Source organism: Emydura macquarii, unplaced genomic scaffold (assembly GCF_026122565.2).
Source record: "Emydura macquarii macquarii isolate MOO-44397 ecotype Brisbane River unplaced genomic scaffold, CSIRO-AGI_Emac_v2 contig_2473, whole genome shotgun sequence".
NCBI lineage: Eukaryota > Metazoa > Chordata > Testudines > Chelidae > Emydura > Emydura macquarii.
Window position 1 is genome coordinate 18,063,087 of NW_027132610.1, and position 26,682 is coordinate 18,089,768.

A 26,682-nucleotide genomic window follows, 5' to 3' on the forward strand; every position below is an offset into this window, starting at 1 on the left:
GTTATGTATTCACTCCATGCTTTCAGAGCCAATGTGTGTCTTTTTTAAAAAAATAGAAAGTGTTCTAATTCAAATGAACAATTGAACTAAGATGCTCTAAGTCAGTAAGCAGCACAGAGGCTGAAATTATTCTTACAGGAAATGCTTGTAATTCTGTAAGTAAAACTCAAGAAGAAACAGTTGAGTTCCCAGTCTACTAATTAGTTAGGCCAAACACTCTATCATATCCACCTTGGAAACCAATACCCTTTCACCAGCTTGTTTGCTTTTTCAGTAGGTAGTCTGTTATAAATTTCTGACCAAATAAAAGAAGCTAAAACCAATTGATGCAGTGTTGCCTGGACAGGATCTTTTTAAAAAAACTAACAAAATTCTAAATTCAAGTATGCTGCCATCTTGACTTTCTCAATTTCCCAAGTTTTGTTATAACAAACTGTCAGAACCTTATTTGCAAAGATAGTTTTGGGGTAGATTTTTCCTGGAGTGCTGGATCTTTTAAATGCTAGAAGAGAAGGAAAACGCTTCTGACTACTAACCATGTTTCAGTCTCTGCTTTCTGTTCTGGTCTTAACTGATAAGCTTTATACATGTCATCAGGTATGTTGGTTAAGTAATGGAAACATGATATATCTCTGAATCATTTTTTGATCTTGTGTTGTTCCAGTTCTTTAATTAAATCAAGCCAGATTTCCACTGATATTGGCAGTAGTATTGCCAGCATGTAATCTGTCAACTCCCTCTGAAACCACCTTCAATTATTTTTTACTATCTTCAGTATTCCTTGCTTTGTCTTGATAAGTCGTCTTCATACGCTATGTACATGTCAACATTCTTCTTCGAGTAGCGTCCCTATGAGTGCTCCACTGTAGGTGTGTCTGCGACCCTACACTGCTGATTGGAGAACTTTGGTGGCAGTCCATCCAGCCTGTGCATGTGCTACTACCCTGCCTGTCATGAGGCTAGCCAGCTTGCATAGGCAATCCCCCCTCAGTTCCTTTTCAACTGCCTCAGCTAAAGATGGAGCTAGAGCTGTCTGTTTGCAAATCATTAACTCTCTTAGAATTGCCCTTTTTAGCTTCTGTTTAAGCCCTTTTTCTTCTCTACTTCATTTACATTTTATTTTCCCTGTTGCCTAGAAAAAAAAGGACTTTTCTTCCATCGATCCCCTGTGGGGGGACACCGTGGGACAAGTGTATGCTTGGCTCGCTTTAAAAAGTGCCTCAGTTCCAAGGACTATCCTGAATTCAAACTGGAAAACCGCACCCCTCCCTTCAGAGACCATTTCACCCCGTTCCGCAGCACTTGGGAATGGATAACCTCGGACAAATGGGTGCTGGAGATCATCCAAGATGTGGACTCATCTCCTCCCACCTCCCAAACACCCTTCCCTGGTCCTCTTCAGGGACCTTTCTCAGAAGAGCCTGCTATGTCAGGAAATAAACAACCTCCTCAATGTAGGTGTCTAGAGCCAGTGCCCACACATCTAAGGGACAGAGGCTTCTATTCTTGTTACTTCTTGATACTGAAGAAAAAAGGGGGTTGGAGACCCATTCTGGACCTCAGTGTGCTGAACAAGTTTATCAAGGCTCAGAAGTTCAAGATGGTCACATTGTCAAAGTTCATTCCAGTGTTGGAAAAAGAAGACTGTTTCTCAGTCCTCAAACTTCAAGATGCATATTTTCACATCTCAATCATACCAAGCCATAGACATGACCTCAGATTCAGACTAGGCCAAGACCGCTACTCCAATATAGAATACTCCCTTTTGGCCTCTCCTTCACCCCAAGAGTATTCTCCGAGGTCCTTTTGGTAGCGGTGGCCCATTTATGCTCTCAAGGTATTATGATTGATCCTTATCTGGACAGCTGCCTTCTCAGGGTACTGTCCTTAGAGGCCCAATGAGTCATGCAGACCACACTGGCCTGTTTCAGAATCTGAACAGATCAATGAACAAAAATCAACTTCAACACAGGTACACAGTCTAGAATTCATAGTACTGATCTCAACTTGATTCAGGTGAGGGCACTTGTCCCACATCAGAATTCTTAGTCTCTCCTTGTTGATAGAGACAGTACAATCCAGCCCCCAAATTTCAGCCAGATATTCCCTCCATATCTTGGGGCACATGGCCACGGACACATCGGTTATTGTTCACGCCTGACTACACATAAAATGCTTCCAAGCATGGTTGGGTTCAGTTTACAGGCCAAACAGAGACAACTACTATCAATACTCACCAGGGTCAAGCACTGGTGACTGGGAAAGGGACCCAGTAAATATCTGTATGAGAATCCTGTTTGTTCAGTCTTCCCCATCTCTTCTACTCTTGACCACTGATGCATCCCTAATAAGATGGGGTGCACATCTCAGTGGTTGCACAATATAAGGCAAATGGTCTTCAACCGAGACATGCCTCCGTGTAAACCAGGTCAAATTCAGAGCAATCAAAAATGTGTGCCCTCATTTTCTCCCGCTGATCAAGACATGCACACAAGGGTTGTGACGGACAATATGGCCTACATTTATTACATAAACCATCAGTCTCACTTCCTGTGTGTAGAAGCATTAAAACTATGGAACTGATGTATCTCCCACAATATCTTAGTATCAGCGGCCTACTTATTGGGAATACACAACATGATGGCGGACAGACTCCGCCACAAATTCCCCCATGACCACAAATGGGAGATAGATTTGGTGGTTCTCCATGATGTATTCCAACAATGGGGGGCACTGATAATAGACCTTTTCGCTACTTACCAGAACAGGAAATGTCCACAGTACTTCTCCAGAGCGGACATTGGATGACACTCCCTAGGTGTCACTCCTCCTTCCATTGGACAAGAGCCTTCTTTACACCTTCCCTCCATTCCCTCTGATACTGAAAGTACCACAGACAAATGTGACACCCTTACCTATCACAGCTGGCACTATGTCCACTGATGACTCTTCCAATCACTCCTTACCTTCTATCACAGAATGAGAGGTGCACTCCATCCCAACCTGCAGATTCTACAGCTCAAAGCCCGGCTCTTTCATGCTTCCAACACAGATATCTTGCTTTGAGGAGGTACAGGAGGTGTTATTGCACAGTAGAAAAGGAGATACTCACTGTACCTATCTGCAGAAATGGAAGAGATTCCAGATCTGGTGCCAGCCCAAAGGTGTCATCCCTAATACATCCATCTTACTAGTGATCCTAGACTACCTGTTGACTCTCAAGAAATCGGGACTGTCTGTCAGTTCGCTGAAGTTCATCTAGCAGTAATTGCAACCTTCCATGAGCAGGTAGAAGGATATGTAATCTTTACACCTCAAATCTAGGAAAAGCGAACCCCTTCCTACAACCCAGACTTCCCACTCCTCAATGGGGTCTCAGCCCAGTATTAAAAGGTCTGATTAGGCCACCGTTTGAACCCTTGGCCCACTTGTTAATTAATTCACCTTTCAATGAAGACAGCTTTCCCCATTGACATCACTTCTGTAAGAAGAATTGGGGAAATAGCGGTTCTGATGGCACATCTGCCTTTAACTGTGTTCTTTCCTGACAAGGTAATGTTTAGACCATATCCAAAGTTCACTCCAAAGGTGGCTTCCGCATTTCACATAAATCAGCTTATATTCAGCTTCCAGCCTTTTATCCCAAACCTCATCAGAATAATAGGGAAGCCATTCTCCATATGTTTGATGTAAAGAAAGTCTTGGCCTTGTATTTGGACAGGATGAGAGCCTTCAGAAAATCTCTGAGGCTCTTCCTCTCCGTTGCAGATAGGTCAAAAGGTACACCGATTTCAGCTCAGTGACTTTCTAAGTAGGTCTCGGGCTTCGTTAAACTCTATTACCAATTGTATAGTGTAATACCCCCATCTTCAATATGCACGCATTCTATGAGGTCAGTCTCCTCATCCACTGCCTTCTCCAAGAGTATCCCTATATCAGAAATCTGCAGAGCAGCTATCTTGGCTTTTGTACACACCATTGCAGAGCACCATGCCATCCTGGGGGATTTGGCTTCAGACGCCAAATTCAGTGCCACAGTACTATCATCCATATCAGATTCGACTCTGAAGTCCAGCCTCCAGTGGTAGGCACGGCTCTGGAGTCATCTACAGTGGAGCACCCATAGGGATATTACTTGAAGAAGACAACGAATTCACTCACCTTGTGTAGTAACAATGGTTCTTTGAGATGTCTGTCCCTATGGGTGCTCCACAACCTGCCCTCTTCCCCTCTACTTCAGAGTTTTAGTATTGATTCTGCGGTAGAGAAGAAACTGACAAGGGATTGCCCATGCATGCTGCCTAGCCTTGTGGCAGGCAAATGGACTGCTACCAAAGTTATCCTATCAGTGGTACAGGGACTCAGACACACCTACAGTGGAGCATCCATAGGGGGACATCTCTAAAAGAACCATTATTACTGCACAAAGCAAATAACTTCTTCTTAAGGTGCTAGATGCAAATGGAGGCATAACCTTGTTGTGAGATCCACACTGTGTCATTGAGAAGAAGCTGTGGGGCGTCAATCCCTACCTTTCCAGTTAACTAACTATGAGGCTTACTGGTTGCAGAATAACTTCACGAGTTCTGCAATGTGTTTTAGCACTGTTAGTCAGTACTGCTGTTTCAGTAACTAGTAAATAGTTTTCTGAACTCCAATATATCAGATGTTTGGGGATTGCACCTGGAAAATTCTTGGTCCTTAGTTCAGACAATGACAATAAAATGGGGAAGACGTGTTGTACTTTGTATTCTTGGATGGCATTGTTAGCAGCTTAAAACTAAAAATTCTGAATAGTTCTCTTCAGATGTTATGAGTCAACAGCATGCAGTATGAAGGTATTTTTCCCTGTATGGATGCTTGTAGACATTGTGATGTCATTGAGTGAACATGAGACGTCATCATGCATTAATATTAATGTTAATCTTCTTATTTTTCTTTCTTCACTGACACATGTAATAGTAAACATAAGAGTTTAAATCTGTCCAGAGTATATCCAAGGTGAAGTGCTTCAATCACTTCTTTAAATTGCTCGTGTGCTACATTAAAAGTGATTTTTGCATAAAAGTTGCAACTCTTATCAAATTAAGTCTTTGCCTTTTTGTTCTTATGGTGTAGTCACCAAGTGAATCCCAGAAGATGTCAAAGGACAAGATGAGCAGCAACTACTCTTCATTTAAGCTGCTGAGGAAGCTGGAAGGCCTGAAACAGAGACTTAATTTATCATTGCAGCTAGATTTTGATAACAATGGCATTGAAATGTTTTGGAGAATCATCAAACCCACCAATATTCTTCTCTTTCACCTCATTGATAGTTTCATTCAGTGATGCATTTTATCTTGAAGAATGCAGAGAAACAGACTTTCTGAAATGAGTGTAGATTATTCTAGTGCTCACCAAAAACAAAGTTGATTTTAGTACACATTAGGCAAATCAGAGCTTAATATTTCAGTAATGCAGTTCTGCTTGCAGGAATTCTCAATAAAACAATTTTAAAGTACTTAAAAGTAAATGTACATATTCCGAAAGTTTTCCGTATTTTGGTTTATCTGTCTCTTCAGTTTGCACTTCAGGTTGCTGTGAAATAAGTTTTATATACAGTGCTGACTGACTTGGATCTCCCATATTCTTATATTTAACATAACTGTTATATTGTAAACTTCTCTGGATTACATGTCCATGTGTTTGAGTGGTACAATAAATTGCTGTCATCTAGCTACTTGAATTTTGAATTCACTATTTTGTGAAGAAAAAGTTGAAATATTTCTCTTTTCAGCTCCATTTACCTCTCAATTCTCCTTTACCTGGAAGTGAATTGACTAAAGAACCTTTTCGTTGGGATCAGAGACTATTTGCTTTAGTTCTGCGTTTGCCTGGCATCACAACTCCAGAATCAGAACAGATAGCAGGTGTACCAGTTGATGAGTCGGCAATTACACCTATGTGTGAAGTCACAGGAGGTGAGTGCATGCTGTAGCTTCACATGACAAAGTAGATATTTCAGAAAAGTGATCTAGCTCAGTTGTATTAGAGTGTATTTGAAAATTTCTGACTCCTTTGTTTAATCTCTTTAAAACCCTGGGCACAATGGGGCTATATAATATAGCTCTCTTAGGACACATTAGTAGTAAAATTACAAATAAATTCATTTGCATAGTCTTGAAAGAATGTGTGTTTGCTTTCTTCAGCAGTTTTGACCAGAGGAGGGAAAACATGCTTTGTTTTTTAGGCACTCAACCAGAAGTCTTGGGAATTAAGAAATCTGCTCCACAGTGAGGTAGTGTTCAGTTTGCTCGCACAGAAAGTGCCAGCATTTGAAGACCATGGAATGTGTTTTCTTTTGAAATCATTTAAATATTTCTTAAATGAAAAATATTTTTGGAGAAAAGTCTACACTTTCCTTTTTCCTCCACTGCCGCTTGTGGTCTTTTGTAATCTCTCATGGTTGTCTGTCTCATTTAGATTGTAAACTTCCTTGGTACAGTCCTTATTATCTGTCTTGTCTGTAGAGTGCCATGAACACATCAAGTATAAAAATACATAATGATCCATTTGATAGTAATTGGGGTGGGGAAAGAGGGAGAAAAGGAAAGAATTTAAAGATAAAAGAAACTTCAAGCAGTCTTGATCCCCCACATTTTTTTCAGAATGTAAAGTGCATCAACCACTAGATTAAACAGGCTTTTTGGTTAACATTTATGGGAACTTGTGTTGAAGTCTACCACATGGGGGAGCTCACATTCTAAGAATGCAATAGAGACCTTAAGTTAACAAGGAAAAGATTCTTAAAGTATAAAAGGTTACAAAGTTAAAACAAAGTATGTTTCTATCTTCGAGTGATTGCTCATATGCATTCCAATGTAGGTGTGTGCGCGCCCCGTGCACAGATTCACGGAACTTTTTCCCTAGCAAGCCCCGCATGGCCAGCTCAGGCGCCCCCTGGAGTGCCGCGCTCATATCGCGGTATAAAGGGCGCTGTTGGCACCGCGGGTCCCCAGTTCCTTCTTTCCGCCTGTGACGGTTGCTGGAACTATCGCCTCTTGCTGCGTGCAAGTAGCTCATTCCCTAGTTGTTTGACTGTTTTTCAAAGTTGTTGTTTATAGTGTTTATAGAGTTAGTTAGTTTATAGTTTAGTGTTAAGTCTGAACCCCGGACGGGGTTCCTCCTTCTGGAGTCATGCCGGGCTCCACTGGCTTTAAGAACTGTGTCTTGTGCACCAAAGCCTTTCCGATCAGTGACCCGCATGACCGTTGTCTCCGGTGCCTTGGGGAAGAACACCGTCGAGACAAGTGCAGAATCTGCAAGTCCTTTAAGCCTCGCACCCAAAAGGAGAGGGACGCGAGGCTAAAGGCAATACTTATGGAGTCGGCGCTCCGTCCAGCCTCTGAACCGTCCCGGTCTCCGTCCGCACCGAGTGTGTCGTCGGTGCGGAGCGCCCCCCCACCGGCACCGCTTTCGGCACCGCAGAAGGCCTCCAAGGGTCCCAAGAAGTCGGCACGGCCCTCGGCCGCACCGGAGATCTCCCCCCGGCCCTCGCAGGGCGGCGGGAGCACGGAGACGCCCCAGTCACAGGCCGTAGAGGTTACTCCGGCACCGGGGTCTCCGCGCGGGTTGCCTCCCCCGACTCCTGGGGGTGGGGGAGTGCACCCGCAAGGGCCGTCGACGCCGGAGGCATTTACCACGGCACGGGCCCTTATGGCCATGCCTATGCCTCCGTCCCCCCCTCGGCCGAGGGACAAGGGACCTGCGTCTCGAGGCAAACCCGCGCTGGGTGGTCTCGGTGGTTGGAGACGTTCCCAATCCAAGTCTCCTTCCAGACGGTCACGGAGGGTGGAGAGTGTCGGCTCCCCTCCGAGCTCCGACTCTAGGTCGTCGAGCGACTCGGCACCGTGGCACCGTGGGCGGTCCCGAGTCCGTCGCCGGAGCCGTGTGTCCAGCTCCAATGCCAGCAGGGACCGAAACTCGGGCTCGCACTCTTCGGCACGGAGCCCGTCTCGGCACCGCTCCCGGTCACCGTCGGTCTCGAAAGGCCCAGAGACACCGATGGCTCCGGCACCGATGGCTCCGGCACCGATGGTCCAGGCACCGTTAGGCCCGGCACCGATGGGGGCCGCACCGATGATGGGCCCGACGCCGACATCGGGGCGACGGGACTCTCCTCTACGTCGCCGTCATCGGTACCGCTCTCGGTCCCGGGGAGGGAAGCGGTACCCCAAGTCCTCTCACCGCAGAGGCCGGTCGGCTACGTCGTCGTCGTCATCCTCGACTTCCTCGTATCGCCGGCACCGCCGACGTCGGCACCGGTCCGCGTCGTCCTCGCCCGACCGCTCCACGCGTCGGCGACATAGACGACGCACGGCGGGCTCGGGGGACAGGAAGGCTGTGCAGCTGCAGCAGCCTTCCCTGCAGGCCCCAGGATGGACCCAAGGGCCTTGGCAGTGGCCGTACTGGGGGCCTTGGAATGCCACTATGCCCCAGGGCTCAGTGTCGCTGCAGTCGGCGGTGGCTCCCCCGTACCTCCCGCACCTAAGGTTCAGGAGCAAGGGTCGGAGGATTCGGACCCAGGGGAGGGACCCTCCACTGCGCCCCTACCCTTCTCTTCCTCCTCATCGCCTGATGAGGCAGCAGCCAGGGATCGTAAGGGGCCCCTGTTTGACTTTAGGGCTCATCAAGACCTCCTAAAGAGAGCGGCTGAAAACTTAGGCATGGAGTTTAAGCTCATGTCCGAGGAGGAGGACCCCCTTTTTGGGCCCTCGAGCTCTCTGGGACCCTCACGGGCCACCTTGCCAGTACATGACAATGTCATGAAGATAGCCAGGAAACTCTGGCAGACCCTGTCCTCTCTGCCCTCTACGTCCAAGGGGGTGGAACGCAAGTATTATGTCCCCAAGGAACCATTTGAGTTCCTCTACAACCACCCGGCACCTTGCTCCCTGGTGGTCGATGCGGCCAACCAGAGGGACCGCCAGGGGAACCAGGGTAACACGCCCAAGGACAAGGAGGGTCGCAAGATGGACTTATTTGGGAGGAAGGTTTACTCTACTGCGGCGCTGCAGTTTAGAGTAGCGAACCATCAGGCCCTGTTTGGGAAATATAATAAAAACTTGTGGGCCTCTATGCAGAGGTTTGCCTCCCAGCTGCCCCTGGACCAGGAGGCAGACTTTTCCACTATCCTCCAGGAAGGGGCTGCTGTGGCCACCGCTGCGCTGCAGTCGGCTAGTGACGCGGCGGACACAGCCAGCAGGGCTATGGCCTCGGCGATAGTGATGCGCCGCTGTTCATGGCTTCAGGCTTCTGGCCTCACCCAGGAGGTACAGCAGGCCATTCAGGACTTACCGTTTGATGGCCTGGGTCTGTTCTCGGAGAAGACAGACGACAAACTCCACGCACTCAAGGACTCTCGGGCCACCCTGAAGTCACTTGGGTTGTATACCCCTCAGGCCTCCAAACAGCAGTCCAGGCCTCAAGCCCAGAGGCAACCACCACCCCCGCCCAGGCCGGCTCCTCGCCCCGCCCAGCAGAGGAGGGGTCGTGAGCGCTACCGCGGTCCCAGCAGAGGAGGCCGCCAAGGGTCCTCTGCAGGGGGCCAGCAGGGGCCTTCGAAAGGGGGTAATCCGAATAAACGTTTTTGAGCCAGAACCGGAGGGTGGTACTCTTCCTTCTCTCTGGGATCTTGGCCGGCCGTTCGCAGATAGGCTTCGCCCTTTCCTTGCGGATTGGGAAGCCATTACTACGGACCGGTGGGTCCTGGAGGTGATTGCTAAGGGGTACTCCCTCCAGCTCACAGCTTTTCCCCCCAACAACCCTCCGCGGCTGTCCCCCATTGGGGATCCGGCCTCAGTTCAACTCCTTGTGCGGGAGATTGGGTCACTCCTCACGTTGGGGGCAGTGGAGGAAGTCCCACTGGCCGAAGAGGGCAGGGGCTTTTATTCTAAGTATTTCTTAATCCCCAAGGCGAAGGGAGGCCTTAAGCCCATTCTGGACCTCCGTGGCCTAAATAGGTATATTAGGCGGGTTAAGTTTCGTATGGTCTCCCTCGCCACAATCATTCCGGTCCTTGACCCAGGGGATTGGTATGCCGCCCTTGACCTAAAGGATGCATACTTTCACATCTTGATATTACCGGCCCATAGGCGGTTTTTGAGGTTTGTGGTAGCGGGACGCCATTATCAGTTTCGGTCCCTACCCTTTGGGCTCTCCTCGGCACCTAGGGTCTTTACTAAGTGTATGGCTGTGGTGGTAGCCCACCTGCGCCGTAAAGGTGTTCAAATCTTCCCCTACCTGGATGACTGGTTAATCAGGGGGAGGTCGAGTTCCCATGTGAGACATAGTCTGTTCCTCACACGCGAATTGTGCACTAGACTGGGGCTGCTTATCAATGAGCAAAAGTCCACACTCACTCCGGTACAATGTATTGAGTTTATTGGAGCCAGGCTAGATGCGGTACAAGCCAGGGCCTTCCTCCCTCAAGCAAGATTTGAGGCGATGGCAGCCATCATATCTGATCTCCGCTTGTCCCCCGTGACGACAGCCAGGCACTGCCTGCAGCTGTTGGGACATATGGCGGCTTCTACATATGTGGTGAGACTGGCACGATTGAGGCTTAGACCTCTCCAGGCGTGGCTGGCTTCGGTGTATGTACCACACCGGCATTCTCTAACTAGAATGGTCCTGGTTCCCCCACAGGTGCTGTCATCCCTCGATTGGTGGAGGGACCCGAGGGAAGTGATGATGGGCGTCCCCTTCAGAGAGTTCATCCCATCTGTGACGCTCATCACAGACGCATCCGATCGGGGATGGGGAGCCCACATTTCTCACGATCAGGGCACCCAAGGGCTTTGGTCACTGGAGGAGAGAGCTCTGCACATCAACGTGCGCGAGCTCAGAGCGGTCCGATTGGCCTGCAAGGCCTTCCTCCACTTCCTCAGGGGCAGAGTGGTCCGAGTCCTTACGGACAATACGGCAGCCATGTTCTACATGAACAGGCAAGGGGGGCACGTTCCTCGGCACTCTGCCAGGAAGCCATTCACCTCTGGGACTTCGCGGTGAGGCACGGGTTTCATTTATCTGCCTCTCACCTCCCGGGGGTACGGAACAGCGAGGCAGACCGCCTCAGCAGATTTTTTTCTCCCCGCCACGAATGGTCCTTACACCAGGACATAGTGGCTTGCCTCTTCCAACGGTGGGGTACTCCCCGTCTAGACCTGTTCGCTACAGCGGAGAACAGGAAATGCCTGAGGTTTTGCTCGCTCAGGGGTCGCGAGCCGGGCTCTCTGTCCGATGCCTTTTTGATTCCCTGGACAGGGGATTTAATGTATGCTTTTCCCCCTGTCCCGCTCCTGCCCCAAGTCCTCCTCAAAATCAAGAGGGACAGGGCGGACATTATCCTGATTGCCCCAGCGTGGCCGAGGCAGCATTGGTACAGCATGCTGCTCGACCTCTCCATCACCGAACCGATTCCGCTACCCAGACGGTGCGACCTGATCTCCCAGGACCATGGGAGATTGTTGCACCCCGACCTGGACTCCCTCCACCTCACCGCCTGGAGACTTTGTGGCTGACGGAGGGAGAGAGAGCCTGTTCCATGCAGGTTCAACAGGTCCTCCTGGGCAGCAGGAAGCCGTCCACGCAAGTAACATATAAAGCTAAGTGGCGGAGGTTTTCGGGGTGGGCAGAAGCGAGAGGGTTACACCCTAGCATCTCACCTATACAGGCCATCTTGGAGTACTTACTGCAGCTTAAACTGCAGGGCCTGGCTTTGGCCTCCCTCAAGGTCCACCTAGCAGCCATCTCGGCCTTCCACCAACCCATGGAGGGCCGCTCCCTGTTTTCTCACCCTATGTCGGTGAGGTTCCTTAAGGGGGTGGAGAGGACTTTCCCTCAGGTGCGGGACCCGGTGCCACCCTGGGACCTCAACTTGGTCCTTAACGGGCTGATGGGTCATCCATTCGAGCCCTTGGCTACATGCTCCCTTCTACTTTTGTCATGGAAGGTGGCCTTCCTAGTGGCTATCACCTCGGCCAGAAGGGTCTCCGAACTGAGGGCGTTAACCTCGGAGCCCCCTACACGGTTTTTTATAAGGATAAGGTCCGGCTGAGGCCTCACCCGGCTTTTATGCCTAAGGTGGTGTCTCAGTTCCACTGTAACCAGGACATTTTCCTTCCTGTGTTCTTTCCAAAACCCCACGGGTCGGAGGAGGAAAGGAGGGGGCATTCGCTGGACGTCAGGCGAGCCTTGGCCTTCTATCTCGAGAGGACCAAGCCTTTCCGGAAGTCGACACAGCTCTTCGTAGCTGTGGCGGATAGGACGAAGGGCTTGCCTGTCTCCACCCAGCGCATCTCCAAGTGGATTACTGCCTGCATTAAAGCATGCTATGAGCAGGCAGGAGTACCCCTCCCAGGGCCGGTGAGAGCACACTCCACTAGGGCTCAGGCCTCTTCCGCAGCCTTTCTAGAAAGGGTTCCCCTGCAGGACATCTGCAGGGCAGCGACCTGGTCGTCAGTCCATACGTTCACGTCGCATTACGCCATCGTGGAACAAGCAAGGGAAGACGCAGGGTTCGGCAGGGCCGTGCTGTCTAGAGCAGGTCACCGATAACTCCTACCCTCCTCCAAGGTATGGCTACTCAATCACCTACATTGGAATGCATATGAGCAATCACTCGAAGATAGAAAACAAGGTTACTTACCAGTAACTGTTGTTCTTCGAGATGTGTTGCTCATATCCATTCCAAACCCACCCCCGTCCCCACTGTCGGAGTTGGCAGAAAGAAGGGACTGGGGACCCGCGGTGCCAGCAGCGCCCTTTATACCGCGATATGAGCGCGGCACTCCAGGGGGCTCCTGAGCTGGCCATGCGGGGCTTGCTAGGGAAAAAGTTCCGGGAATCTGTGCACGGGGCGCGCACACACCTACATTGGAATGGATATGAGCAACACATCTCGAAGAACAACAGTTACTGGTAAGTAACCTTGTTTTCTTAGTCGTTACCAAGATGCATACAGAACTTCATTAATGAAATCATTTAATGGACTATCCTGGTGCTTCAACAAAATGAAGTATGTTTTTCTTATAACTTGTTTATATATTTCTCCATAAATAGGGCACTTGAAAATAGATAGGCTGATTTATAATTTTTGCTTTTCTTTTAATCCTTACTCATCAGGAAGCTAGGACTAAATATGAACAGCTTGGCTGAGGGATGACTAAGAGGGGACAGAAGTTTAAAAATACTGTATAAGCATAATCTCCAAAATGGAAGAGAGAATGCATAGAGTGATATATAGAGATATAACTAGAAGTAATATGATGAAAGGAAAGGAAAAACTTTGAAGATGTATTAGACTATGCAGTGTCTACCAAGGGAAGTTATGGAAGCCCCCTTGAGACAACAGACTTAAAATATATATAGGAGGCAATTCTGCATTGATGTGGACTGGGTGCCTTATAGGTCTATTTCCATTGCTATCTTGTATAATTTTATGATCTATTAAAATGTCCTTATTGTAGTATACCTATTAAAAGGATTTGGTACAATACTTCTATTACTTCCTGATGGGGAATCTAAGTACTTTTTTTTTTTTTTTTTTTGGGGGGGGGGTGGTTTGAGACATTAGATACAAAGAGTACAGCAGTGCATTACTCATCATTTGGATTATTTCTTTACATTGACAAACACAATCCTTACTTACATTGACAAACAATCTCTGAAGACCTCTTCTATTCTAGATACATAAAACTTGTTACTTTAAGTCGTATAGTTTGCTGATACTTTTTATGTAATTGGTTATATAGTAGTTACCAATAAGATATCTGCTAACAATAATCCACTAACATAGTATCTGAGGTGCACACTATTTCCTTATACAACAGATAGCATATAACTGAAGTATCTCAAATACCATAGGGTGGCAAATGTTGGTGCATCTTAATGGCTTTTGCTTTATGAACACAAATAAGTGCTTTCATGGCCAATATAATTTTGAGAATGTAATAAACATGCAGTATACTGTGTCAGTTTTTAAAAACTTGTTACATTGGGGAAGTATGGTAGATATCTTAAATTAAATGCAGTATAGCAAGATTTCTATTAAATGGATTTCTCTGAAAAAATTCCGAAGGCGAAGGGAGAAATATAAAGTAATAGACTTACTCTTGAGACTTTTTCTTTCATCTTAGGTCGTTCGTATTGTATATGTTCTCCAAGAATGCTGAATCAGTGTCTTGAGTCATTGGTTCAGAAAGTGCAAAGTGGAGTAGTAATAAACTTTGAAAAATCTGGACCAGATCCGTCACCAATTGAAGGTATTTGAAAAATTCTACCTCCTTTTGTATCCAATTAGATTTGCACATGGTATTCAAATTTAACAATTGCCAGAAGTGTAAATAGTTAGTTTAATTTGCAAGAGAGCACTATAGTGATAGACATAATTGTTCCTTTCTAATGTAGTAAAATGGTCACATTCATGAGTGGTTTAAATTTCTGTAACTTTACTACTTTTTGTTCAAAATATGAATAACTTGCCTAGCTCTTCTAGAACACGTTCATGGAAAATGCTAGTTTTTTTCTAACCCTGAAATGTTGTTTATTAAAAGTTCATTGGTGTCATTTATGTTAGATTGTGTGTTAAATGTTCATGCACCAGGAAATTATTTAAGATTCATCTAGCACTGTTTGTGATGAGGAAAGAAAAAATGTCAGTTGAGTTGGGAAAGTACATTAGATAATAGAAGAACTGTTTTTTTTCAGACTCTCCTTCAGTAAACATTCAGCAGTGTTACTCAACTCTAAGTAAGTTAACATTCCTGCAGGAAATGCTAAAAGTGAATTGGAAACTGGTATATACTATTTTGTGGTTTCTAATCTACTTTTAAGGATATCCCTCATAAGGTGTATAAAGATTCCTTGCATACTTCATATATAGTGTTTAAATAATTTGGAATACTATTTAAATAAATATAGAGTTATGGAGGTAATTTTGTTTTTTGTATAGATGGACAGATGGATATAGCTAGGTCTTTTGGACCCCAACCTTGGCAAAGCTGTCACAAACTTATCTATGTCAGACCAAACCCTAAAACTGGAGTTCCCATAGGCCACTGGCCTGTTCCAGAATCCTTTTGGCCAGATCAAAATTCTCCAACATTGGTAAGTACTTGAAGTGAGGTGGAAGTGAGAGAAGAACCATTTAGCTGCTTCCTGGATTACCTGTTTCAAATATAAGCACTGTAAAGGAAATTCAGGGTGAAGTCTGAAAGGAAACGCAGCACACACAGATTTTTCAATTTATGTGAATAAGATACTGAGTGGCAATTAACATACTTTGTTCATTATAGAATAATTGTATAAGAGACATCTGCTTCTTTAAGAAACAGACTGCCCGTAAGATTTGTATTGCTGACATCTGAGCACAAAGCTCTGAACATAAAAACATCTTTCTTAAATTTATTTCTTTGGAGTTTGAATAGAGTTCAAACTCAGTATTTGCCCTTAGGACACAATTTAGAATGCAAACGAAGATCCTAGAACTGATGCAGGTTCATCTCTTTATCTTATAAACTATCACATTTAATCATCCAAAATACACACTATTGCTGGGGGGTGGAGGGAGGGAGAACCTCAATGTAAATAGTTCCAAAATTGGGAAAAGGTGAAGCTAGTGGTAATAATGATCTTTCAGTCAGTAAATGGCAGAGTAGGCTCGTATCTCCTTTTGTTAAGTGTAGCTGTGCTTCTAATCTACCACAAATAGTAGAAATTTAACCTCACATTATAAAAAGTTTTCACTGGCAATACGTTCGTTTTCTTTATGCTCTACTTAATTACTAATAAAAGGATGCACCCGTGCCTATTTGTAATGTAGTATAAATATAATATAACGTAATATTCAACTTTGACTGTTTGAAAATATTACAATTAAATTGATATAATTTTGAGCTATTTCCTGCTTTGAGAAGATCTTCGCTTTTAATCTTTGTGCCCTAAATCTGATTTTTTAGAGTTTAAAAACTTTAAAGTATTCTATGCATTTGGCTTGCGGAGAACATGAAGTGCTACAGTTGAGTAGAGAATATGAGTTGAAGATGAGTGTGGTGTGTGGAAATATTATATTCTTAAATATAGCTTTTAGTTTACTTTGTGTATATTTGTCGTCTCATTGGGCCCAGTCCAGCAAAAGACATACACAACCTTCTGAGCTGCATGGCGGGCCAGCCCCTTCTGAAGAAAAATTAATCTCCTGCAGCTGTTTTAAAAAAAACCCAAAAAACCCAAAACAACCAAATAAAAAAACCATTGTTGTGCACTAGAGTATTATGGAGCTGTTTAGTGGGAGAACAGCTCCTGCAAACGAACTCCCTGTCTCCTGTGCTCCACAACAGACATATTCTGGATTTGTCTGAATTTCTTTACTCATCCGAGTCTGAGCTGAACACAGTTTTGGGAACCTCTGCTCTAGGCCCATCATTCCCACACTTTCTAGTAGTGCAGCTCCCTTACAGATATTTAAAAATTTGGTGGCTTCCCGCAACCTTTTTTTAACTTACTTATTTGGGATACTAGAGTTTGGATGATTTTGCAACTTTATTGAACTACATACAGTTCGTTTAATTATATAATCTAATCTAATCTGGGGTTTTAAAACTATAATTTAAAATATGTATTACTTGTCATATTTGAACACAGACCCATATTTTAGTGACAAGAATGGGCCTGTTAAATAAAAGTTCAACTATTGTATCTGCTTTGATTAATTTCACATAACACAGGCATGTTATATCTTAACTTGTTCCATCAACTGATCCTGGATGTCTTCTGCAAGGTCACCAGGGCCCCAGTGGATGATATTTTTTGATATAGGAATGGTTCTTCAAGTGCCCATTCCTATGTGTAGTCCCCTGTGGGTGTGCTCATGTGCTCTATGTGCCCAGAGTTAGAGAATTCTTGCAAACAGTGTCGGTTGATCTGTGCGTGTGCCTGTTTTCCTCATGCTTCTAACTGAAGGCATAAAGAGTGGAGCGGCCCAACCGCCTCTCCAGTTCTTTCTTGCCGCCGCATAGCCTGGGTCAGACCCTCCAGTGTCTGGACTTTCCTTTGATTCCTTCCATCTGTAAATATTTCAAAATCATCCTTGATACCTTTTGTATATAGGTCTTGGTAGTTAGTAGGTTTTTAATAGTTTTATAGTTTTTAGTAGTTTTCTAGTTAGATTCCCAAACTTGGGGACTTTTTCTATCCCCATATCATTTTATGAGTACTGGAAAGAACTCGAGACTTCAAAGTGGTGTTCTGCCCTCATTCTGTCATGGTCAGCAACAACAACCAGCTCTGTTTGTAGTGCCTCAAGGAGGCACACATCATGACTAGGTGTATTATTTGCCCCACTTTCCCTAGCCATAGGCATGATGTGAGGGAACTCTGTCTTAGAAAATACCTCACGGAGAACGCCATGAGTCGAGCTGAGGCATCATCCATATGTTGGACTGAATTGACATGGAGCGCATTTCTTGCCACAAGGTCTGACTGTTGCAGGGCAATCCATATCCACAGATTTCCCGCTTTTGGCATCTTGTTGGGAGACAGAACACGCGGACAAGCATAAGAGCATCTTCTAATTCTGCTTCGAAGACGTCCAATACAACTCTGCCTGAGTCACAGGGCCATGACTCTAAAGCTCATAAATACAGGGCTTTACCAATATTGAACCCCATACCGACAACACCCAGTTCACTGTTTCCATCCAAAGGAAAAAGATGGGATCCATTGGTTCCAGCTTCTCAGAGCTTCTACCACTGTGCTCTGGCCACACAGAACCTCCCTCCTCTGACCTTATTAGCACAAATGGATGGACTCCTTGCGCTCCAGAGAGATCAGAAACTTATACTGCATTGGAGGATATCTTTGCTTTTCCTGGGCCTCAGTTTTCTTCATCCTTGGGACTGTCTCTTACTAGGGAGATTGTGACTCACCAGGGGATGCACTTTTGATAGAAGCCTATCCCCTCTTCCATCTGCCAGTTGTGCCTTTCTTTTGCCAGAACTGCTGGTACTGCTGTTTCATCCTGACCCTTTCTTTTTTTCTTCATTAGACTCTGAACCTTGAGCTTTTTGGTACCCCCCTCTGCCTTGACATTTGCTTCAGGCTTTTTGGTACCCCCACAACTGCCTCCTGAGCCAACACGCTTGCCGTACTGGATAACGTGGGACCTATGTGTCACATGAGAGCCCATGAGTTCTGCCAGGGAATCACTCCACCAATCCTTTCTAAGGGAACACTGGGAGCCTCCTCCTGATCCAATGGAAGAGGAGGAATATGAAACAGTTCCACCTGTGACAACAAGATTGTTGTCGTCTTCTCCCAATGAAGCAGTCATCCTGGTATCTCCATCCCCTTGGGACAATCAGAAACAGATTCAGGATTTATTGCAAAGGGGTAGCAGAAGAACTCCAGGCCTCCCTAGAGGAGATCCAGGACTGTCAACACACGCTCCTGGATATCCCACATATCACCAGCTACAGCTGAATAGCATTTCCAGTTAATGAAGCTATTCTGGAATCTGCTAGAGCAGTCTGGCAGATGCGAACCACATACCCCCTACTCTCAAGAAGGCGTAGAGGTGCTATTTTCTTTCAGCCAAGAGAACAGAATTTTTCTTTACCCACTCTGCACCAAATGCTCTGGTCATCCAGGCTACCAAAGAGGGATCTAGAGAGCAACATTTTAAACCCACTCCTAACAAGGAGGCTAAATGTCTAGACTTGTAGGGAAGAAAGGTTTTCACGACTATTAGCCTTCAGTTTTGTATAGCAAACCATCAAGTTTGGCTAAGTACAACTAACTCAGCTATTTCAAATTCACAGATTTTATAGAAAAGCTTCTACAGCAGGACAGAGCTCACTTCCAGGCTCTTATCGAAGAGGTTAAGCTGGTGACCAGAGCTACTCTTTAGTCAGCAGATGATGCAGCAGAGGCGTCATCTAAGTTGATGGGAACGGCTATGGTGATGCACTGAGTCTCTTGTTTGCACCCTTCAGGATTTCCCAGGGAGGTCCAAAACATCCTGGAGGATTTACACTCTTATGAAGCCTATCTTTTTCTATGAAAAGACAGATCAATCCATAATACTTTAATGGACTCCAGGTCCACCTACTGCTCCCTGTGACTATATACACCTGCCCCAGAACGGAAGGATCACAGGCAGCCTTTCAAACCTAGACCAGCTCCTCAACAATGGTATCATCAGTGATTATATGACTCTCCTTGTAAGAGAAACAAGGTACAGAACACACATTTCCCTGCACATCGCATGTCTGTGGCATTATTTCAATCCAATCCCGCCAATGGAAAGATACTTTTATAGGAATTTGAGAGCTGCAAAACATTTTATGAGGTCACCATTCCCCTATCCCCATATACTCTTTGCGGGTTGTTTAGCACTGTTTCCATAACCAGAGTGTTATAATGGACAAGTGAGTATAAGATATCCATTGTGGCTATGTGATCAGGTTTACTTGGCTACTTTTTTCAAAACCTCATCCCCATTCCTCTTCAGGGACCATCTCATGAGGGTATTTTCAGTTAGGTGGTGGAATCCCTCCTCCAGTGAGGAGCAATAGGAGCAAGGGAAATCTTTTACTCTATAAGAACATAAGAACGGCCATACTGGGTCAAACCAATGGTCCATCTAGCCCAGTATCCTGTCTTCCGACAATGGACAATGCCAGGTGTTTCAGAGGGAATGAATAGAACAGGTAATTATCAAGTGATCCATCCCGTTGGCCTTTCCAAGCCTCTGGCAAACAGCGATCTATGCCTATCCTGGCTAATAGCCATTGATGAACCTATCCTCCATGAACTTATCTGGTTCTTTTTTGAACCCCTTATAGTCTTGGCCTTCACAGCATCCTCTGGCAAGGAGTTCCACACGTTGATTGTGTGTTGTGAAGAAATACTTCCTTTGGCTCATTTTAAACCTGCTGCCTATTAATTTCATTTGGTGATCCCTAGTTTTTGTTTTATGCGAAGGAGTAAATAACATTTCCTTTTTTTACTTTCTCTAAACCAATCATGATTTTATAGACCTCTATTATATCCCCCCTTAGTCATCTCTTTTCCAAGCTGAAAAGTCCCAGTCTTATTAATCTCTCCTCATATGGAAGTTTCTCCATACCCCTAATCATTTTTTGTTGCCTTTTTCTGTATCTTTTCCAATTCTAATATATCTTTTTTGAGATGGGGCGACCAGATCTGCACACAAGATGTGGGTGTACCATGGCTTTATAAAGAGGTAATATGATATTTTCTGTCTTATTATCTATCCCTTTCCTAATGATTCCCAACATTTTATTGGCTTTTTTGGCTGCCGCTGTACACTGAGTGGATGTTTTCAGAGAACTATCCGCAATGACTTCAAGATCTCTTTCTTGAGTGGTAACCGCTAACTTAGACCCCATTTTATATGTATAGTTGAGATTGTTTTCCAATGTGCATTATTTTGCATTTATGAACATTGAATTTCATCTGCCATTTTGTTGCCCAGTCACGCAACCCTCTCACGTATTTCCTAGTCCCCAAAAAGATGGAAGGTTGGAGACCTGTTCTCAAACTCCACGATCTCAACCACTTTATTCACAAACAGATTTCACATGGTCACACTGGCATTAATAATCCCATCCCTAAAAAAGACACAGCTTTTCAGCTCTTGATCCGACATTTTTTCACATGGCTATTCACCCTGATCATAGGCATTTTCTCAGATTCATGGTGGGCCCTGTACAGGGTGCTCTTATTCGGCTACGCCACTGGCTGCATGGTCTTTTACCAAGGTCTTTCTGGTAGTGACAGCTCATTTCAGACAGAACAGCTTCACCATTCCCCTATCTTGACAATCAGCTTCTTGTCACAAAGACATGTCGGGAATCCCACAAGCTGACCACATCAATCCTTTAATTACTTTCTTCCCTGAGGGTTACTGTGAATTTGGAAAGGTCTGTCCTTACATTCCTTCCAGAGTAATGTCTTCCCTGATTTGGTGGAAGGATCCCTATATGTCCTCTTCCTACCATCTTTGCCAAACAAAGTGATTGTTAGACATTTCTCCTTAGGCTGTGGAGTCCACATAGACAACCATATAGCTCAGAGCACTTGAATGCCCTGAGAGACCAGGAACACTGGGCAGTCTGAGAAACTTGCAAGGATTTTCTACAATTAATCTGTTCCCACCACATCCTCATAATGTCAGATAATATGACAACCATCTTTTTACATCATAAAATGGAGTGGTGAGATCAATCCCTCTTTGTTTAGAAGTGGGCATCCTGTGGAATTGGTGTATCAGTAATGGAATCACCGTGTTGGCAGCTTATCTTCTAGGAACTCAGAATGTGCTGGAAGACACCTTTAGCAAACATTTTGCCATCATTATAAGTGGGAATTGCATGATTTACTAGTAAACAGCATCTTTAGCTCAGTGAGCGACCCCCAATTTAAATCTGTTTGCCTCTCAAATAAACGAGAAATGCAACATATACTGCTTCACAGGATCTCTAGGACTACACTCTCAGGGCAATGCTTTCCTTCCCTTATCAGACTATCTGAGCTGTATCTTTTTCCTACCTAATCACTCCTTCCTCAGGTCTTTCAGGACAGGGCACATGTTATCCTCCTTGTCCCCAAATGACCAGATAGTTTTGGTTCCCAAATCTTCTATAACTTTCATCTCATCCCCGATCACTAGTCAGTCCTTTCCTCTTGACCCAGGAGAAGGGCAAGATCAAACATCTGAACCCTGAAGCACTTTATCTCATGTCTTAGTTTTCGGATGGGAATCAACGTTAGAAAATTCCTCCTCTGAAGCTGTACAAACGATCCTTAAAAATAGCAGAAAGATTTCCACTAGGAAAAGCTGTTCAGCCAAGTGGAAGCTTTTTTCCATCTGGGCACATCAGAAACATTTATCTCCTGAATCAGCGGATATGCCCCTCATTTTGGATTACCTCTTTTCTCTCAAAACATCTGGACTTTCCCACAGTTCTGTGCAAATCCATCTAGCAGCAGTGTTTGTCATCCACCATTAGATGGTTATTCAGTTTTCACTCACCTGTTGACTATCACATTCTTACAGGGAATAATCAGAACTTTCCTGCCAGCAAGGAAACCTTTTCCTCATTGGGACTTACATCTTGTATTTTCAGCACTCCCAGAGCCTCCCTTCGAACTGTTAGGTACACGTTCCATGTGTTGCTTATTAATGAAAGTTACTTTCCTTAGGGCCACCACCTCAGCCAGAAGGGTAGGTGAGCTGGGAAACCTCATGACAGGTCCACCATATAATACATTCCATAAGGACAAAGTCTCTTTACTATTATATCCGAAATTTACCCCCAGAGTAGTTTCGGTGTTTTACATGAACCATCAATCCTTTGTTTATTCTGAAACCGCATGCATCTGAAGAAAGGAGACCTCACTTCCTTGATGTATGACACGCTCTCATCTTCTCCCTCAAAGGACAAAACAAAGTAGAAAATCACCCAGATTATTTCTTGCTATAGTAAAAATGAGTCTAAGGTCAAGCTGTATCACTGTTGAGGATCTCTTAAGAGAATCTTGGGCTGTATCCTGCTTTGTTACCAGTAGTTGCATCTTCCTGCCCCTTATAGGGTGAGGGCTTGTTCTACAAGAGCACAAGCAACTTCAGTGGGAAGTACCCTTATTTGACATTTGCAAAGCAGCTAGGTGGAATCATTATCTTCAGTTGAACATGTGCTATATAAAGACTTAGAATTGTTCCATTATAAAAATAAAACACACCTGTCTCTCCCTCAGCTCCCTTCCCCGATCTGCTAGTACTGTTGCTGCTGGCATTAACAGCCTCTCTCTGCCATGCATGCCAACGCAAGGGGCTTTTGGTCAAGAAAATTCCTGCTGAAAACCTCCCAGAGCTGGGAGTCTTTCTGCTGAAGGCCCCCTGAAGGAACGGAGGTCACATAGTGACTCCCAGCTCGAAGTAGCAGCAGCGTAAGACTCAGACCCATAGATTAGACAAAATGCAGGTGATTTTTTAAGCCTAGGTTTGTAGTCTCTTAATTAGGGAAAAAACACAATTGGGCATATTGATTTTTTTCACCAAACATTTGTGGCTCCCCCACAAACCTCTGAATGGCTCCCAAAGGGAACCATGTTTTCCAGTTTGGGAAGCAGTGCTCTGGACTGGTAATTGTTCTATGTGGCAGAGACCTTGTCTACACTCGGAAAAAAAAGACGATATAATACATGTCGTCCACTCTACCCTGACATCCACACTGCCCTCCTTGGGTCACTGTAGTGTGTCCTCACCAGAAGGACTTCCACCAATCTAAGAGGGGCAGTGTGGGGAGCTGAGAGACGAGTCTCTCAGCTCCCTGCCGGGAGTCCCACAGGCTGGCTCCCAGCGGGCTGCCTCCCATTCTCTGCCAGGAGCCAGCCCTGGGTTTCTCCCATCCCTATTCCTCACCGGGAGCTGAGGGAAGCTGACAAGGGCTTTCCCCCTCTCTGTTTCCAGGGGGAAGCAGCCCAGCGCCTGTCACCCCTGGGGAGTGGGGTCTAGCTGCCCCAGTTTCTGGAGCAGCAGGCTCCAGCCCTGACCCCAAAAGTGGGCTGCTGCAGCCCACTCCCGACTCAGAGCCAGACTAGGCAGGATACGGGGAGAAGTCCCTGCGCGGCTGCCCTGACTCCTGGTTGGGACCAGGAGTGAGGGTGCAGGGAGGGCAGCCCAGAGGGTGCCCAGGAGCCTGTGGGCTCCTGGCAGGGAGCCAAGAGATGGATGTCTCAGCTCCCTTCACACTGCCCCTCAGGTTAGGGGAAGTGCTCCTGGTGAGGATGCACTCCACCGACCCAAGGAGAGCAGTGTGGACATGAGCCACCGCTATAATTATAATGATGGCTGAAAGTCAACATAAATATGCCGACTTATTTTTTTAGTGTAGACAAGGCCTGGGTTGTCTTTCTTGTATGTCACTTAGACATTTCACCTTCCTCAAAGAGTGAAGTGACCAACAAGGCAAGACCATTTCCTTCAGTCTGTACCAAACAGATGACTCACCTAATTAGGAAGGCACCAGATCTTAGACAAAGACTTGGAGAAGGGTGTTTAAGCTGGGGCAAGAAGTTCGAGGCCCTTGTATTTCCCCACCTCATCTCTTCCACATGTAGCTGATAATACATATCTTTTGACAAAATTAAATGAAGGAAGGACTCCCAGTTGTATTCTTGCCCAGATTATGGTAGTTAAGGATGAGAAGAAGTAGGATTTAAGCACCTTTCCTGAAAATCGTTCTTTAGAATGCACTGCTCTATTGTCCTCCATCGTGAAAATAATGTAAAATTTTCTTTCCTTTTTGTCACAAAAGAAATTTCAAAGATAGTTGTTCCAATTCTGCTTAAAGATCAGGTGAAAGTGCCTTTTTGCACTTAATTAAAAATGAAATTTCAAGAGCTCGAATTGTCTGAACTGGAAAAGAAATTTTTCACTTGAAATTTTGTCTGAGATTGTTCACAGGTGTAATTAAGATATCTGACATCTTGTAAAGCCAGAGTTTTTGTAGTCATGCTTTCCTTAAGAGTTCAAATTTTATTTGGTTTGGTTATGTAATGGGTATTTTAGGTTAGGTAGAAAGGAAACCTATTAAGTAGAGAAGAACTTAACAGGAATTTGGAAATGCTATATATGTACTACTCTGGGGCATATAAATGATGTGCCTCATAGGAGAACTTACCTTACAAGATTTCTAGTCCATTTCTGAGTGTCTTTGGCCACTGTCGGAAGGCAGGGATACTGGGCTTAAATGAACCATTGGTCTGACCCAGTATGGCCATTCTTTGTCTTTGGTTTCCAGATCTAGTTTTGTGTGTTTTGAGGATTTATAGATTCTAAGGCCAGAAGGGACCATTGTGATCGTCTGACCTTTTGTAAAGTGCAGGTCAAAGATCTTCCTCAGTTCCTAGAGCATTTCTTTTAGAAACATATCCAGTCTCAATTTAAAAATTGTCAGTGATGGAAAGTCCACTACAACCCTTGGTAAATTGTTCCAATGGTTAATTACTCTCATTATTAAAAATGTATGCATTATTTCCAGTCTGAATGTTTCTAGGTTCAACTTCCAGCCATTGGATCATGTTATACCTTTTTCTGCTAGAATGAAGAGCCCTTTATCAAATATATAGGTACCTATAAACTGTGATTAAGTCATTCCTTAACCTTTTCTTTGTTAAGCTAAATAGATCGAGCTCTTTAAGTCTTATCACTGTAAGGCATGTTTTCTAATCCTCTTATCTTTCTCGTGGCTATGCTCTGAACCCTTTCCAATTTATCAACCCTTCTTGTATTGTGGGCCCTGGAACTGGACATAGTATTCCAGCAGTGGTCACACCAATGCCAAATACTTCTTCTCCTAATTGAGATTTGTCTGTTTATGCATCCCAGGATTGCATTAGGTCTTCTGGCCATTGCATCACACTGGGAGCTCATGTTCAGCTGGTTATCCACCACCTCCCCTTCTGCCCCCCTCCCCCAATTTTTTTCAGAGTCACTGCTTCCCAGGATAGAGTTCCCCATCCAGTAAGCATGGCCTACCTTCTTTGTTCCTAGATGTATACATTTACATTTAGCTGTATTAAAATTCATATTGTTTGCTTGTACCCAGTTTACCAAGCGATCTAGATTGCTCTGAATCAGTGAGCTGTCCTGTCCTCTTCATTATTTACCACTCCCCCAATTTTTGTTATCTGCAAACTTTATTAGAAGTGATTTTATTTTCTTCAGTCATTGATAAAGATGTTAAATAGAGCAGGATAGTCTACTCCATTTACGAATCATTGTCCTTGCCAGACCTCTTGACTGAGCAGTTAAAATACTTAGCTTTTACTTTCTAAATATACTTCCATGCTAAATTAAGATACTATTTACTACTTACCTAAACCCAACAGCTGTTCAGGGTTCACTAGAGATGAAATATTAAATTAAAGGGTTCATATTTCTTTATTTCAGAGATGTGTTTTCAGATACTAAGGGGCAGTTTTCCAAAACACTTTTATGTTGTTTCAGAATAAGATTTAGTATGAATATTGTATTTATTGGTGTAGATCACACTTAACACTTGAATGCTTCTGTTTAGCCACCTCGCACATCTCATCCTATAGTGAAGTTCTCCTGCACGGATTGTGAACCAATGGTCATTGACAAGCTACCTTTTGATAAATATGAGTTAGAACCTTCACCGCTGACCCAGTTTATCCTGGAAAGGAAATCTCCTCAGACCTGCTGGCAGGCAAGTTGAATATGTACTAACTAAAGGATATTTATCTGAGAAATAGTATTCTGTAAATAACTTGGAGTGAAATTCTAATGATGTGTTGATTTTCAGTAATCTTACTGACATCACACTTTTAACTTATAACTCTCACTTTTTAAATATTTATATATAACACGAATTACATGAACTCTTCTTGTTGCAGGTGTATGTGAGCAATAGTGCAAAATATAGTGAACTTGGCCATCCTTTTGGTTACTTGAAAGCCAGTACAGCACTGAATTGTGTGAACCTGTTTGTGATGCCTTACAATTATCCTGTCCTTCTTCCCCTCTTAGGTAAATACAGCTTTCTCAAATCCTTCTGATGTGGTAGGCAGATGTAAAATTACTTCAGCCTA

At 44.8% G+C, this 26,682-nt stretch overlaps 1 protein-coding gene across 1 annotated transcript in view; it reads left to right on the forward strand.

Annotated features, from left to right (window-relative positions):
- Positions 1 to 26,682, forward strand: part of INTS6 (integrator complex subunit 6) — a 94,676-nt gene that overhangs the window by 35,896 nt on the left and 32,098 nt on the right. The window contains exons 5-9 of the mRNA XM_067563072.1: positions 5,777 to 5,960; positions 14,178 to 14,303; positions 14,993 to 15,147; positions 26,148 to 26,300; positions 26,488 to 26,620. Coding sequence (XP_067419173.1) covers positions 5,777 to 5,960; positions 14,178 to 14,303; positions 14,993 to 15,147; positions 26,148 to 26,300; positions 26,488 to 26,620 — 751 coding nt within the window. The remainder of the gene's footprint in view (positions 1 to 5,776; positions 5,961 to 14,177; positions 14,304 to 14,992; positions 15,148 to 26,147; positions 26,301 to 26,487; positions 26,621 to 26,682) is intronic.